The 13,766-nt window shown below is 31.3% G+C and overlaps 1 protein-coding gene across 1 annotated transcript; it reads right to left on the bottom strand.

The window, feature by feature from the left end:
* Positions 1-46: 46 nt before the first annotated feature.
* Positions 47-2,514, bottom strand: LOC116020050 (NEP1-interacting protein-like 1). The gene is made up of 5 exons (XM_031260508.1): positions 1,953-2,514; positions 1,278-1,456; positions 789-872; positions 528-695; positions 47-423 (listed from the first exon to the last, which is right to left on the bottom strand). The coding sequence occupies exons 1-5, from the start codon at positions 2,275-2,277 to the stop codon at positions 301-303; spliced, it is 879 nt and encodes a 292-aa protein (XP_031116368.1). The 5' UTR covers positions 2,278-2,514; the 3' UTR covers positions 47-300.
* Positions 2,515-13,766: the final 11,252 nt, after the last annotated feature.

Below are 13,766 nucleotides of genomic sequence, written 5' to 3'. Positions count from 1 at the left end.
CAAAAAGCCCAAACATATCAATCAAAGCTGTGTAGAGAAACTCGAATGCAACCCAAAACATAACGCTAATGTATTAAACACTATGGAAGAGCAAAATTTTTTACAGGATGGTGGTCAAGAACAACAACAACAACAGAACCGAAACAAGCACAAACTCGAGACTAATTACACAGGCTTCCTGGAAAATCGGTACTGAGAGTATTAGTGAAGGTCATAACGAACTAATTGAAAACCTCGCAGACAAGTATATGAAGATCATATCAAATCTTTCTATAATTTACAGAGATTACGGGCACTACTCTACAGATCCCTTCTGCACAACGGACAAGACCCGTGCCTCACCAGCCACTTATCAATGCACGGTAGGTGAAACATGTGATGGCACTGCGGCAAACTCCTGACAGTCTCGCCCAGCTGAAAGTCCTGATTACACACACACAGAGTAGACGCCTTTTAAACGAAGATTCTGTGAAGGAATGAAGTATAGGCGAGCAGTAAAACAAGGAGAACGAATGTGGAAGTTTTACCTGTAGGCACACGGAACAAGAGACTCTCTCCCCCGAAGCATCCACATTGTTGTCACTAGTGATTACAATCTTTGGAATCCTTTCGACTGAATCTCCGGGCAAACCCTTTGATCCACCTAGGTCGAAAATGTTGGATGCCTCGTCGTATGCACTTTCAACAGCTCCCATCTGATATATAACAGAAACCGTTAGAATGGAAGTGGCGTTCCAAGGTTTAATTTCGCTCAAACATTTAGGCACTCGGTGAAGTTATCGTGATACCTGACTTTGTACTGCACTCAACATTGCTGGACCAATTCGCTCACGAACAAGTCTACCACTTAAAAGGCTAGCGAGCACATCAATCTGTATAATTCCCACATCGCTCAGCAGTTAAGCATATAACCAAGAAATTAATTTCGAAATAAAACTTGACAAATGAATATCAACTTTGCAAAACATCCCTAACTGATGATTCTTGACCCAAATGGTAGAGGCGAGGCACCATTTAGTTAGGCGTCTAAGCCCCACATAGGGAGCAAAATCTCGTGTGGAGTATTTTAGTCCCGCCATAAGGGAAGACTATTTTGGTATTGTAATTGATACCATTGATTGTTGATTGTATTAAGTTCATCAATAGATTGATATCGTGATTGAATTGTATTGTATACTCATCATTCCAAAGTAAAAACGAAGCTAAAAGTTTGCTAAGACACACTAATCGTCTACCATGTCATCGTGCACGAAAAGTATGAAGCCATGTTTGCTTACCAAATATAGGAGACACCCAATTCCAGATTCATCAGACTGCCACAAAATCAAAGATGACTCGAAGACCTCGAGCGAGAAAACGGCACCAGAGATAGCACCAACTGCAGCACCTCTTATAAACCCACTCTCTGTCTCTTGGCCTATCAAAGCCCCAGTCAATGCCCCTAATAAGGTTCCCACTGCAAGGACAAAGTCAAAACTCAATTTTCAGAATCTTAAAGGAGGGGAGAAAACTCCCTTTTCATACATGAAAATGTAGCCCCTATGATTTCAACACCCCCACCAATAGCATATGTAAAAGCCAATTTCCTTTTTTTCTTTTGGCCCACAATATGATCATGTTCTTTTCACACAAATTAATGGTGAAATGAACAAACTTTGTGTTCACAACACCAAAGATCCTTCCTTTTTGCTTTCTTTTTGACAAATCACTCCTAAGATTCTTCATTTTTTTCTTAATTTCTTAACTTTAAAGATGTTTCACCCTAGAATAGTATGTATGCCCTGATTCTGAAAACAAGAATTCATGATCAGAGAAAGAAAAATCAAAATCAAACACCCAGATCACATTTATGCTACCCCATGGTTAATTATACATACAAATCAAGAAATTGCAGCTATTAAATCCCAAAGAAAAAAAAAACACTTTAGCTACAATGTAAAAGAAAAACATACCTAAGGCGAAGAAGAAAATAAAGATGAGAGAAAAGACATTGCCAATGAAAGAAGAGACAACAAAGGTGAAGAATCCCTTGGCCTTTTCAGCCAAAGTCTCAAAGGAAAATGATGAAAAAGCTGAAGATGAAGGGAGAGCATGAGAAGGGTAAGTGTAAAACTCCATTGATTCTTGTCTCCCCCTCTCTTCTCTTTCTCTGCAATTCAAGAATTGGCCTCTGGACACAAGCACAAGAAAATTCAAGGCTCCAAGAACACAGCTTTGGACACACATCCTAATATATAAATATATATATGGGTTCAAGTATGTGTGGGATAAAAACATATAAAATACATAGATTTGTGTGGGCAGTTGTATATATAAAGGGCAGAGGTTATGAGGGAGGGGTTTTAGGTGTGTGGTGGTAATTGGTGTGCAAAAGAGAAAGGTAAAAAAGAAACCACGTAAACCAACCAGCAATTACAGACAGCTTAGGAAAATGTTTTGTTTTGTTTAAGGCAAACTTCTCAAGAAAATGAAAGAAAGAAAGTGAAGGTGAGGGTGAGGTTCCTTGGGAGTTGGGAAGGGACTTGCAGATCAAATTGGGCAATGGGCGCTTGGGGGGCTTAAATGGACCACATAATGAGATCACATGCCAACGACCTTAACCACACTCCATCACTCCTTTCCCCTTTTTCTTTCAATCTTTATTTATTAAATGATAAATCGAGTCCATGTTCATGACAAAAATTGAATTGAGTCATCTTATTTTTGAAATTCAACACCAAATTGAATACTTCTAAGGCAAAAAGTCTAAGCCAAATCCCTGATATTCGTGGGAAGAATCCGCTAGAGGTAAGTCTTAAGTGAGATTTTTCATTCACTAGACCAATGCTTTAGGAGCTTCAATTTCTCTTTTTCTAAGTGGTTTCAGATTATAATTAATTAAAAAGCAATGATACATACCTTTATATATTTTCTCTACAAATTTATCATCTAGACGTGACATCATCTTATTGTACTTTTCAACCCGTTCATGACACAAAATAAATGGAATTAATATTAGAAGGAAAAAATTAGCGGAAAAACATTTTTCCTTAATAAAAATGCCCTTATACATAGACTCACTTAACATGGATTAGTCCCACCATACATATAAACATAAAATGCTAACTCTGATCATTAATACAAATTAATAAACATACAAGCTCTTATACACGCACATATGAATACTTGAATAGTGAAGTGTTCTCTTTCTTCAAATATGTAAAGCAGTAGCAAGTATAACAGGGCGAGAAAAATACTATATATTTATTAAAAAAATTCTTTTAACCTGACATCAAATGGTAATTAAATATTTAATTGAATAAATTTTATACTTTTCTAGTTACATTAGAAAAGGAATTATACCCCATAAATATGATTTCTAGTTAATTCGGATTTTTAAGTCAAAAGTTTCACAAATCATAGAAATAATTTTTTACATTTTAAATCCTAAAAAAAGTTTGAATTTTGTCGGTTACCAAATGCCCACTCAATATAAGTAGTATGATTGAAACAATTGACTACTCTAATTCAATCTCTTTTTGTTGTTTTTGTGAAACTCCTATTTCATCTTTATCACTTTAATTACTCTAATCTTATTGCCATCTAAAATATGAATATAATTCAAATATGATAAGACAAAGTATTGTTGCAAAAAATTACTAGTGGCAAATTTTACAAAGAAATTTCAACTAAATTTTAGTTCAAAAATAACAAGTGCATGGTGTTGTAATTGATATGCCTGTTGGCTGTTAGCTCCTAACCGATGAATCTTTTGCAGAATAGAAAATGAGAGAAAGAGTGAAAGTATTAGACAAGATGAAAAGAGAATTTTGATTTCATTCAGCATCCACACCTTTACATAATACTTGAGAAATATATATATGATTCTAAACCATAACGAAAACATAATGGAGACATAAATATATATGTATGTTACATAATAATGCTTAATAATGTTCACTAAATAACAATATTTATAACACATGGTTATTTATCATTGGATGTACTCTAGAGTTATTGTGCAATACACATTAAAAGTTTTTAATACTTACAAACTATCATGATATTTTTTTTTCTTATTTTTAACCAATGTTCGTCAAATCATCCCAGATTAACGGATAATATTACTTTGTGTTTTTTTTTTTTTTATGTGAAACCATGTTCTCACTTAAATATATATATATGTGTGTGTATGTGTCATGGCAATTAAAATGTAGATCATTTGTACCTTGGGTGGATTATACTTGGTACAATTTGAAAATTGTTTATAATAATATCATATGTAATTCATGATTGTAACTTATATTATTGGTAGTTATTTTAGATTATATCATGTACAATACATTATTATATTTGATATTATTTGAAACCGTTCAAGATTATACAGGGTATAATCCATTAGTATAGCTAATATTATTTGAAACCATTACATGGTATAATCTATTGTTAAAAAAAAAATTGTGAAAAGAAAATGGAGTGTGGGCGAGTACAGTAGCGCAAGGTGGGTAGTGTAGAGGGGGTATTATAATAATAGTTTAATTTGTAGAGGAAGATATTTTGGTTAGGTGGACCCAAAACCAGAGTACAGCCACCATTTCATCATTTTCCCTTGTAAACAATTTTTGAATTAACACCTTAATATCATGATGATAATAATAAATTAATATAAGTTTCAACCCAAAATTTAATATGTCTTATGTGTTAGAGGATTTGTCAAAAAAAGTAAATTACAAGATTTGTCGCAGTGAACCAGTGATACAGTGATTTGAATGGCTAATTATTTCTTATGATTTACTTTTTTTATCATTATTTTTTATGATTTACTGTCCATCATAACTACATTCAAACTTTCACCACAGAGCTATGTCTCTAGAGTCCGGGACAATAATAAAATGAATATGGAGTATAGGCGTGGTAGGTACGTAATAGTAGTGTCCAATGACGACTACAAGGGAAAACTAACAATTTTTAAAAGAGGAATGCAATCATGGAAACTTTTTCAATACTTATTCTCAAGCAATAAATTAAAGAAGGTATAGACGTACGTATGTAAAAGAACTCATCAGGTGTATCTAGAAATATAAATGATCTGCCAAGTAGTTTGTAACTCAATGATATCACCGTGAGTATCTTAAATGAGAGGTGTTTGAACTTAATTAGTGCAGTCGTTGACCCTTTGCACTTCAATATATTAAGAATGTATGTATGTACAGATATTATATATATATATATTGTAATAGAATCAGTAGTACTAAAAAAAAAGAAATCTAAATGATGGAGAAAAAAAAAGAATTGGAATTTTGTAAAACCATATCTATTCTATTCATTAACTTGGTTGTTTGGGTGCACCAAATGGAAGAAGAAATCCAATTCTTTTGTTTTCCGTCAACGTACTAAAGGCTTTTTGTTCCGTGAACTTGTTTTATACAATGCATTTGTCCATAATTGATTAATATCTTTGGTGTTATTAGGAGAAGATAATCATTAAATTTATGTAAAGTTAATTATTTTAAATATTTCCATTGTAAATTTTTACACATCCTCATATGGTTGTGAAAAATAATATAGCCTCCTTTCATATGGTTGTGAAAATTTTTTACACATCCTCATATTTCTCGATCCATTTACCCGAACTTTTTCAGGTTAAAACATACCTCAAGTAAGAAAATAATATTTTGACAAATGAGATTGTTTCACAAACCCTAATTTGTGAAATGAGTCGAGTTGAGAATCGTTCTACAAACAAAATTTAATATCGGTATTATGAAAAAGAGTTACTCGTGAAATTTTGAGAATCGTTAATTAACACTAATTTCATGATTCATGAATGGCTATTTCCATTACAATATGGCAATAAGGTCTATGTCATGAAATAGAAAATGAACTAAATTGTAGAAAAAATTTATTATGTAAAATATTATTTCATTCCTAGTTTAGTATTCAACTTGATGATGATTAACCAAACATTACTCCATACAAAAACTTAATGACAACACTTAACTAGAGTGTAATGTGCTAATCTTGTTCATGTATTATTATCACTTTCCAAGTGAGCAATCTATGATGAATTAAAAGAAAAATTGACTTTTTCAAAAAAAAAAAAAAAGAAAAAGAAAAATTGACAACCACACTCACCATGCACTTTCCTTAAAGATGGGAAATTATTGTCCACACAGTACTATGTGAACTATAAAAAAATACATTTTTAATATATTAAAAGTATATTATTTGTGCTGTGTACTGAATATACATTATACAAAATAATCTACTTTTACCCCTCAAATAATGTATTTTTCCTAAATACAACGTACATTTTTAATATATTAAAAATACATTATTTGTGTAATGAATATACATTATTTGATAGTATAGTACATAGAGTGATTGCTTTAAGGATGTAGATAACTAAAAGATGAAAGGATAATTATGGCGCATGTCGTGTTGGAATTTTAGCATAACTTGTTTGAAAAGTCTGTAGATGAGTACGTGGAACAATAAGACCTGGTCGCAGTTCGTTACGTTGCATGTCGGTACGTACGTGGATCTCTTCATGTAACTCAACAATTTTTTTGTAATTCTATCTAACTACTACAAATAACTAAATCAATAATTTTTAATTTAATTCCAATGATGCTATGCATATATTTATAGATAAACACTTGAATTAGGACAACCTCCGTTAGTTGAATAATTAATTTGATAATCGTAATATTTTAAATTTAATTTTTTGTGCGAATTACTTATCCGCCATCTTAACCCTAAGCTGGTTTATAGATAAACAATTGAATTAATATTTAACACTCTACTATTATGTATAGTATAATTTCAAGATTTTTTCCTTAATTGCTTTTTTTTTAAAAAAATAAAATTTGTATGCCTTTTTTTTTTTTTAATGGAAAGAGTGAGTCTTTTTGAAAGTTTCAATTGAGTTTTAAAAAATAAGTGATACGTTACAAGAATATTATATTATATTTTATATAAAATGGTATCAAAATAAAATGTATTGAAATTATCTATAATATTATATATTTTAGTTACTTTAGGAGCTAGTTTAGGAGTAGCTATGATTATAATATCATCTATTTTTTATCATTGAAATAAATGGACGAAAATTTTCAATCACCTTTAATGATGGTCAGTTCCAAAAATTAATAACCCTACTAAAAATCTAATTTTTGTCTAATTTAGTGGTAAGAATTTTTTAATCACTTTTGTGAAAATTTTGATTTTTTAACTTTTTCATATATAGCTAGTAAAGAAAGAAAGAAGGGGAAAAGAGATCAGGATTTTAAAAAATAAATATATAAAAGAAAGAAGAAAAAAAAATTTAAAAAGAAGAGGAAGAAGACAAAAATTTTGATTCTCAAAAAAAAAAAAAAAGACAAAAATTTTGGTTTCTTTGATGGTAAAGTTTGGTAGAAATATCTTTGTCAGAAACAACTTTGTAATAGTTGCTAGAAAATGTTCAACTATAGTTTTTCTTATCAATGGAGGGTAGGTAAATTGCAAGCAATTGTTATTATTTGGTTGGTTCAATCATTTAAATTTTCGGATGACCATTTTTCATGGTCATAAATATCGGCAATACTTTTTTTTTTTTTTTTAGGCTATGTTTGGAAACCTAGCTGAAAATGTAGGTGAAAGCTGAAAAGGAGCTGAAAGCTGAAAAGCTATAAGTTAGGAGCTGAAACTGGTGAGCTGTTAAGCTAGCTGTTATGTTTAAAAGTGTTTGGTAAAATTAGCTTTTTGATAAGCTGATAAATGTAAAAAGACTAAAAAGGCATCTTCATAAAATTTAAATTTGTTTGTTTACATATTAAAATTTAACGTTTGAAAATAAAACTATTAGTAAATCATGATCTAACATCCCATAATGAAGTAGCAATATTGTTGCGAATCTCCTTCATCTCAGCAGAGGTCTGACTTAAACTTTCGTTGATGGAGGTATTACTACTTGAATCTTGAAGTTCATCGGGCGGTATGTAATCTGAATGCTGCTCAAGCACATTAAACATTATGTCATCTTGTGAATTCTTCCGAATATAATTATGTAAGGCAAATGTGGCCATAATAACAAAAGGAAACAATGGTGTTGAATACTTGAAAACCATTTCATCATATCTGTTATATATATATATATTATATCAAAAATAAACACTGCAGATTACATTGATAAAACTTGGGTAGAATCCTACAGATTACAAACACTGCAGAAACTTACTTTAATTCTTCAAATTACATTATATCAAAAACACTGCAGATTTCATTAATATATATATATATATATATATATATATATATATATATATATATATATATATATATATATATATATATATATATTATATCAAAAAACACTGCAGATTACATTAATATATAAATAAATAAATAAATAAAATGAAGGAATACATGAAATATATATCATATACACGCAAACCAACCATTTAAAATCTTAATTCACAATAGGATTGCCGGTTAATGTCAAACAGAAACAAGGCAAAACATTTAACAAACCAAACAGAGGAATAAATGGTAATACATGAGTGTCATTCCAATGCATGCCAAACCAGGTTGAGATTATACAATGACATTTACACAATCACTTTTCGGAGATTTTATGGCAACATATCAATTTACACAATCACTTTTCGGAGATTTTATGGCAACATATCAAGATCTGCTTGTCCAATAGGAGTACAACGCATATTGGATTTCATTTGTTAATTTTTTTGTACAATATAACCAAATAATGCAAAGTAATACAAGTAATACAATGAAATATATATCATATACATGCTTACGGATATACGAGATGCAATAGAAAAAAAGAATATTCAAGTAATACAACAAAATAAATAAATATATACATACCTACAGACCGGTGATATTGTGATTGGCCGGTTGCAGACTGCGGAGCGAGGTGGCTGATGGGCGATGCTTCTGCGGAGAGTGAATGAAGATGAAGCGATTAGCGTGAAAATTGCGAATAAACAAGAATAGAAAAGGGTTTTAATTGGGAAGGGTAAATGATGTCATTTCTTTAAAATAATAAGGCTAAAGATGGAAAAAAAGTTAGGAAGCTACTGGCTTATTTTGAAACGCTACCTTAAGTAGCGTTCAAAAATAAGCTCCTATTTTAAGCTACTAGCTTATTTTAGGAACATTACCAAACAGAGCTTATAGCTTATTAGTAGCTTAAAATAAGCTATAAGCTCCTAAATAAGCTCTGCCAAACAGAGCCTTAAACTCTCAAAGTTGTTGGAAACTAAATTTTCAACTAATATCTTGTGGTAAGAAAACTCTAGCTTTTTAGCAATAAGTTTTTGACATAGTAGGTGTGGCAAGATTATTATTAAAAAAAAAAGTGTAAGTGCCGCAAGATTATTATTATTTTTTTAAATGACATATTTTAAGTCATAACTAAACTTTTAGTTTTATTTTATAAATAAATAAGAGTTGAAAATAAATAATAATAATAATAAAACCCGAGCAAGAGGGAAATTTTCCTTTTCCCTGCCCTAATTTAAGAAAATTTTCACCATTATTTCCGAATTTAAGTCTATTTAAATATTCCCTTAGCTTGTGAGCTTGAGACATTGATCCATGACGACCGGAGGGCGTCCACTTGTTGTAGGAGCGTCCCCGCCTGGGGAGTGTGCTAATTTGTTTATTTTTTGGGTAGCCCCCTCCGTTTCTTGATCAAAAAAAAAAAAACTTAATGACAAAATTTAATTTTTGAATAACAATAAATATTACTACCTCCGTCCTATTTTATGTGTCAGTTAACGAGACTTGACTGAAGTTATTTTTAATTCAATTTTTCATAATATTAAGTTTAGTATTAGTATACAAAATTTATATATTTAGAAACTACACTAAAAGTACTATTAAACAAAAAATAATCAAATTTAAAAATGAGTAAAAAATACTTAAGAAAAATAAACAAAGAAGAAAGAGTTGGTAAACACAAACAATGAATAGTAAGTAAGGCAGATAAAATGAGACAGAAGGACTACTTCGTAAAAACATAGCATTTATTATAAACTATATATTAATGATCAAATGAGAACCCTCCTCCTGTGAAAACCTGCGAACCAACATGAATATACACAATCGTCTACATAAATGCACACAAATTATTTCAGGAAAGATATTGTGTGCATTATACACACATAATGGGGGTGGGGGATACACACTTGTATTCTTCATTTAATCTTCGAAGAGTATGTATATATGTGTTTACGCGTTGAAATGAATAAATTCGGTTCCAACTTTCAACATTCTACTTGCAAATAATCACAAATAATGCATTAACATACATGTCCCTTTCCATTTTATGATCCCCGCGCGTCCCTTACTCACACAACTTGCATGTCCATATGCATTCCATCTCTATATTTTATATGAAAAAATACAATACAGTAGTTACAACTTGATCATTAAATTTTGTATATGTCAAAGTTAAAGGGTTTTATTTACAACTTATTCAATAATTAAATTATTAAGGCGACGTTGTGTTGGTGACTTTCGCAGCTTACTAAGAGATTTGATACACATTATTTTGACGCAAATTATATTGTGGACCATGGTCCACAATGCATTGGACCATGATCATGACTGATACTACAGTTGTGTTGAACGGATAGTGCAATTGTGTTGAAAAGATACTGCAGTTGTTTTGAAAGAAAACTGCAGTTCGCGGAACAGAGACCGTTCATCCGTTCAACACAACTACAGTATCCTTTCAACACAACTGCAGTATCCATTCAACACAGCTGCAGTATCAGTTTAACACAACTACAGTTCCAAACGGATGACACGTCCTTTGTTCCGCGCAACTGCAGTTCCCTTTCAACACAACTACAGTATCTGTTCAACACTAATGCAGTATCAGTTCAACACAACTGCAGTATTAACCATGATCCATGGTCCAAAATGCATTGTGGACCATGGTCCACGGTATAATGACTGTTATTTTGAAGTATTTCCCATATAATCGGTTCTTTTTCTCAAATTTTACTCTTAGCAACCCCTATGTTCGAAGCAAGATGTTGTCTAATTAGACCGCGAATTACAAATGTCTGGAAAAGCTCTATTGCTATTTCGCGAGGCAAGCCACATCGGTCCAAGAAGAAGCCAGCTTCTCCACCATTCTTTAATTTCTTCAAATTTAATTAATTAATTTAAAATTTTATTTCAAAAAAATTAATTAATTTAATTTTACTTTTTGAAATTAAAGTACATTAATTCTGGTTCTTCAATGTCGGCTTTATTAGTTTAACTACAAAGATACGGAGGCTGATCTGAGAAAACAAACATATGAGAGCAAAACATGCACTAATGATTGGATTTTGTGTCAATATTAGTTACTTACTTTCCTTGCAGGGGAATGAATGTTGATTCTTTNTTAAGTAGCGTTCAAAAATAAGCTCCTATTTTAAGCTACTAGCTTATTTTAGGAACATTACCAAACAGAGCTTATAGCTTATTAGTAGCTTAAAATAAGCTATAAGCTCCTAAATAAGCTCTGCCAAACAGAGCCTTAAACTCTCAAAGTTGTTGGAAACTAAATTTTCAACTAATATCTTGTGGTAAGAAAACTCTAGCTTTTTAGCAATAAGTTTTTGACATAGTAGGTGTGGCAAGATTATTATTAAAAAAAAAAGTGTAAGTGCCGCAAGATTATTATTATTTTTTTAAATGACATATTTTAAGTCATAACTAAACTTTTAGTTTTATTTTATAAATAAATAAGAGTTGAAAATAAATAATAATAATAATAAAACCCGAGCAAGAGGGAAATTTTCCTTTTCCCTGCCCTAATTTAAGAAAATTTTCACCATTATTTCCGAATTTAAGTCTATTTAAATATTCCCTTAGCTTGTGAGCTTGAGACATTGATCCATGACGACCGGAGGGCGTCCACTTGTTGTAGGAGCGTCCCCGCCTGGGGAGTGTGCTAATTTGTTTATTTTTTGGGTAGCCCCCTCCGTTTCTTGATCAAAAAAAAAAAAACTTAATGACAAAATTTAATTTTTGAATAACAATAAATATTACTACCTCCGTCCTATTTTATGTGTCAGTTAACGAGACTTGACTGAAGTTATTTTTAATTCAATTTTTCATAATATTAAGTTTAGTATTAGTATACAAAATTTATATATTTAGAAACTACACTAAAAGTACTATTAAACAAAAAATAATCAAATTTAAAAATGAGTAAAAAATACTTAAGAAAAATAAACAAAGAAGAAAGAGTTGGTAAACACAAACAATGAATAGTAAGTAAGGCAGATAAAATGAGACAGAAGGACTACTTCGTAAAAACATAGCATTTATTATAAACTATATATTAATGATCAAATGAGAACCCTCCTCCTGTGAAAACCTGCGAACCAACATGAATATACACAATCGTCTACATAAATGCACACAAATTATTTCAGGAAAGATATTGTGTGCATTATACACACATAATGGGGGTGGGGGATACACACTTGTATTCTTCATTTAATCTTCGAAGAGTATGTATATATGTGTTTACGCGTTGAAATGAATAAATTCGGTTCCAACTTTCAACATTCTACTTGCAAATAATCACAAATAATGCATTAACATACATGTCCCTTTCCATTTTATGATCCCCGCGCGTCCCTTACTCACACAACTTGCATGTCCATATGCATTCCATCTCTATATTTTATATGAAAAAATACAATACAGTAGTTACAACTTGATCATTAAATTTTGTATATGTCAAAGTTAAAGGGTTTTATTTACAACTTATTCAATAATTAAATTATTAAGGCGACGTTGTGTTGGTGACTTTCGCAGCTTACTAAGAGATTTGATACACATTATTTTGACGCAAATTATATTGTGGACCATGGTCCACAATGCATTGGACCATGATCATGACTGATACTACAGTTGTGTTGAACGGATAGTGCAATTGTGTTGAAAAGATACTGCAGTTGTTTTGAAAGAAAACTGCAGTTCGCGGAACAGAGACCGTTCATCCGTTCAACACAACTACAGTATCCTTTCAACACAACTGCAGTATCCATTCAACACAGCTGCAGTATCAGTTTAACACAACTACAGTTCCAAACGGATGACACGTCCTTTGTTCCGCGCAACTGCAGTTCCCTTTCAACACAACTACAGTATCTGTTCAACACTAATGCAGTATCAGTTCAACACAACTGCAGTATTAACCATGATCCATGGTCCAAAATGCATTGTGGACCATGGTCCACGGTATAATGACTGTTATTTTGAAGTATTTCCCATATAATCGGTTCTTTTTCTCAAATTTTACTCTTAGCAACCCCTATGTTCGAAGCAAGATGTTGTCTAATTAGACCGCGAATTACAAATGTCTGGAAAAGCTCTATTGCTATTTCGCGAGGCAAGCCACATCGGTCCAAGAAGAAGCCAGCTTCTCCACCATTCTTTAATTTCTTCAAATTTAATTAATTAATTTAAAATTTTATTTCAAAAAAATTAATTAATTTAATTTTACTTTTTGAAATTAAAGTACATTAATTCTGGTTCTTCAATGTCGGCTTTATTAGTTTAACTACAAAGATACGGAGGCTGATCTGAGAAAACAAACATATGAGAGCAAAACATGCACTAATGATTGGATTTTGTGTCAATATTAGTTACTTACTTTCCTTGCAGGGGAATGAATGTTGATTCTTTTGGGTCATTCCAGAATTATAAATTTTTTTAAATAAAATTTCTTTTACGATATAGATGATACTAGTACTGAAATAGTACAT

This window comes from Ipomoea triloba, chromosome 5, assembly GCF_003576645.1.
Source record: "Ipomoea triloba cultivar NCNSP0323 chromosome 5, ASM357664v1".
In the NCBI taxonomy this organism is placed as follows: domain Eukaryota; kingdom Viridiplantae; phylum Streptophyta; class Magnoliopsida; order Solanales; family Convolvulaceae; genus Ipomoea; species Ipomoea triloba.
The sequence above is the reverse complement of the archived record's forward strand: the minus strand, read 5'-3'. Positions and strand labels throughout refer to the sequence as shown.

Excerpts from the sequence above, each read along its gene's own strand:
- LOC116020050 (XM_031260508.1), bottom strand. The coding sequence starts at position 2,277 with ATGTTTTTATCCCACACATACTTGAACCCATATATATATTTATATATT. Across the intron at positions 1,457-1,952 it reads TATTTTCTTCTTCGCCTTAG|TGGGAACCTTATTAGGGGCA; the intron begins GTATGTTTTTCT and ends TTGTCCTTGCAG. Across the intron at positions 873-1,277 it reads TTGGGTGTCTCCTATATTTG|ATTGATGTGCTCGCTAGCCT; the intron begins GTAAGCAAACAT and ends GGAATTATACAG.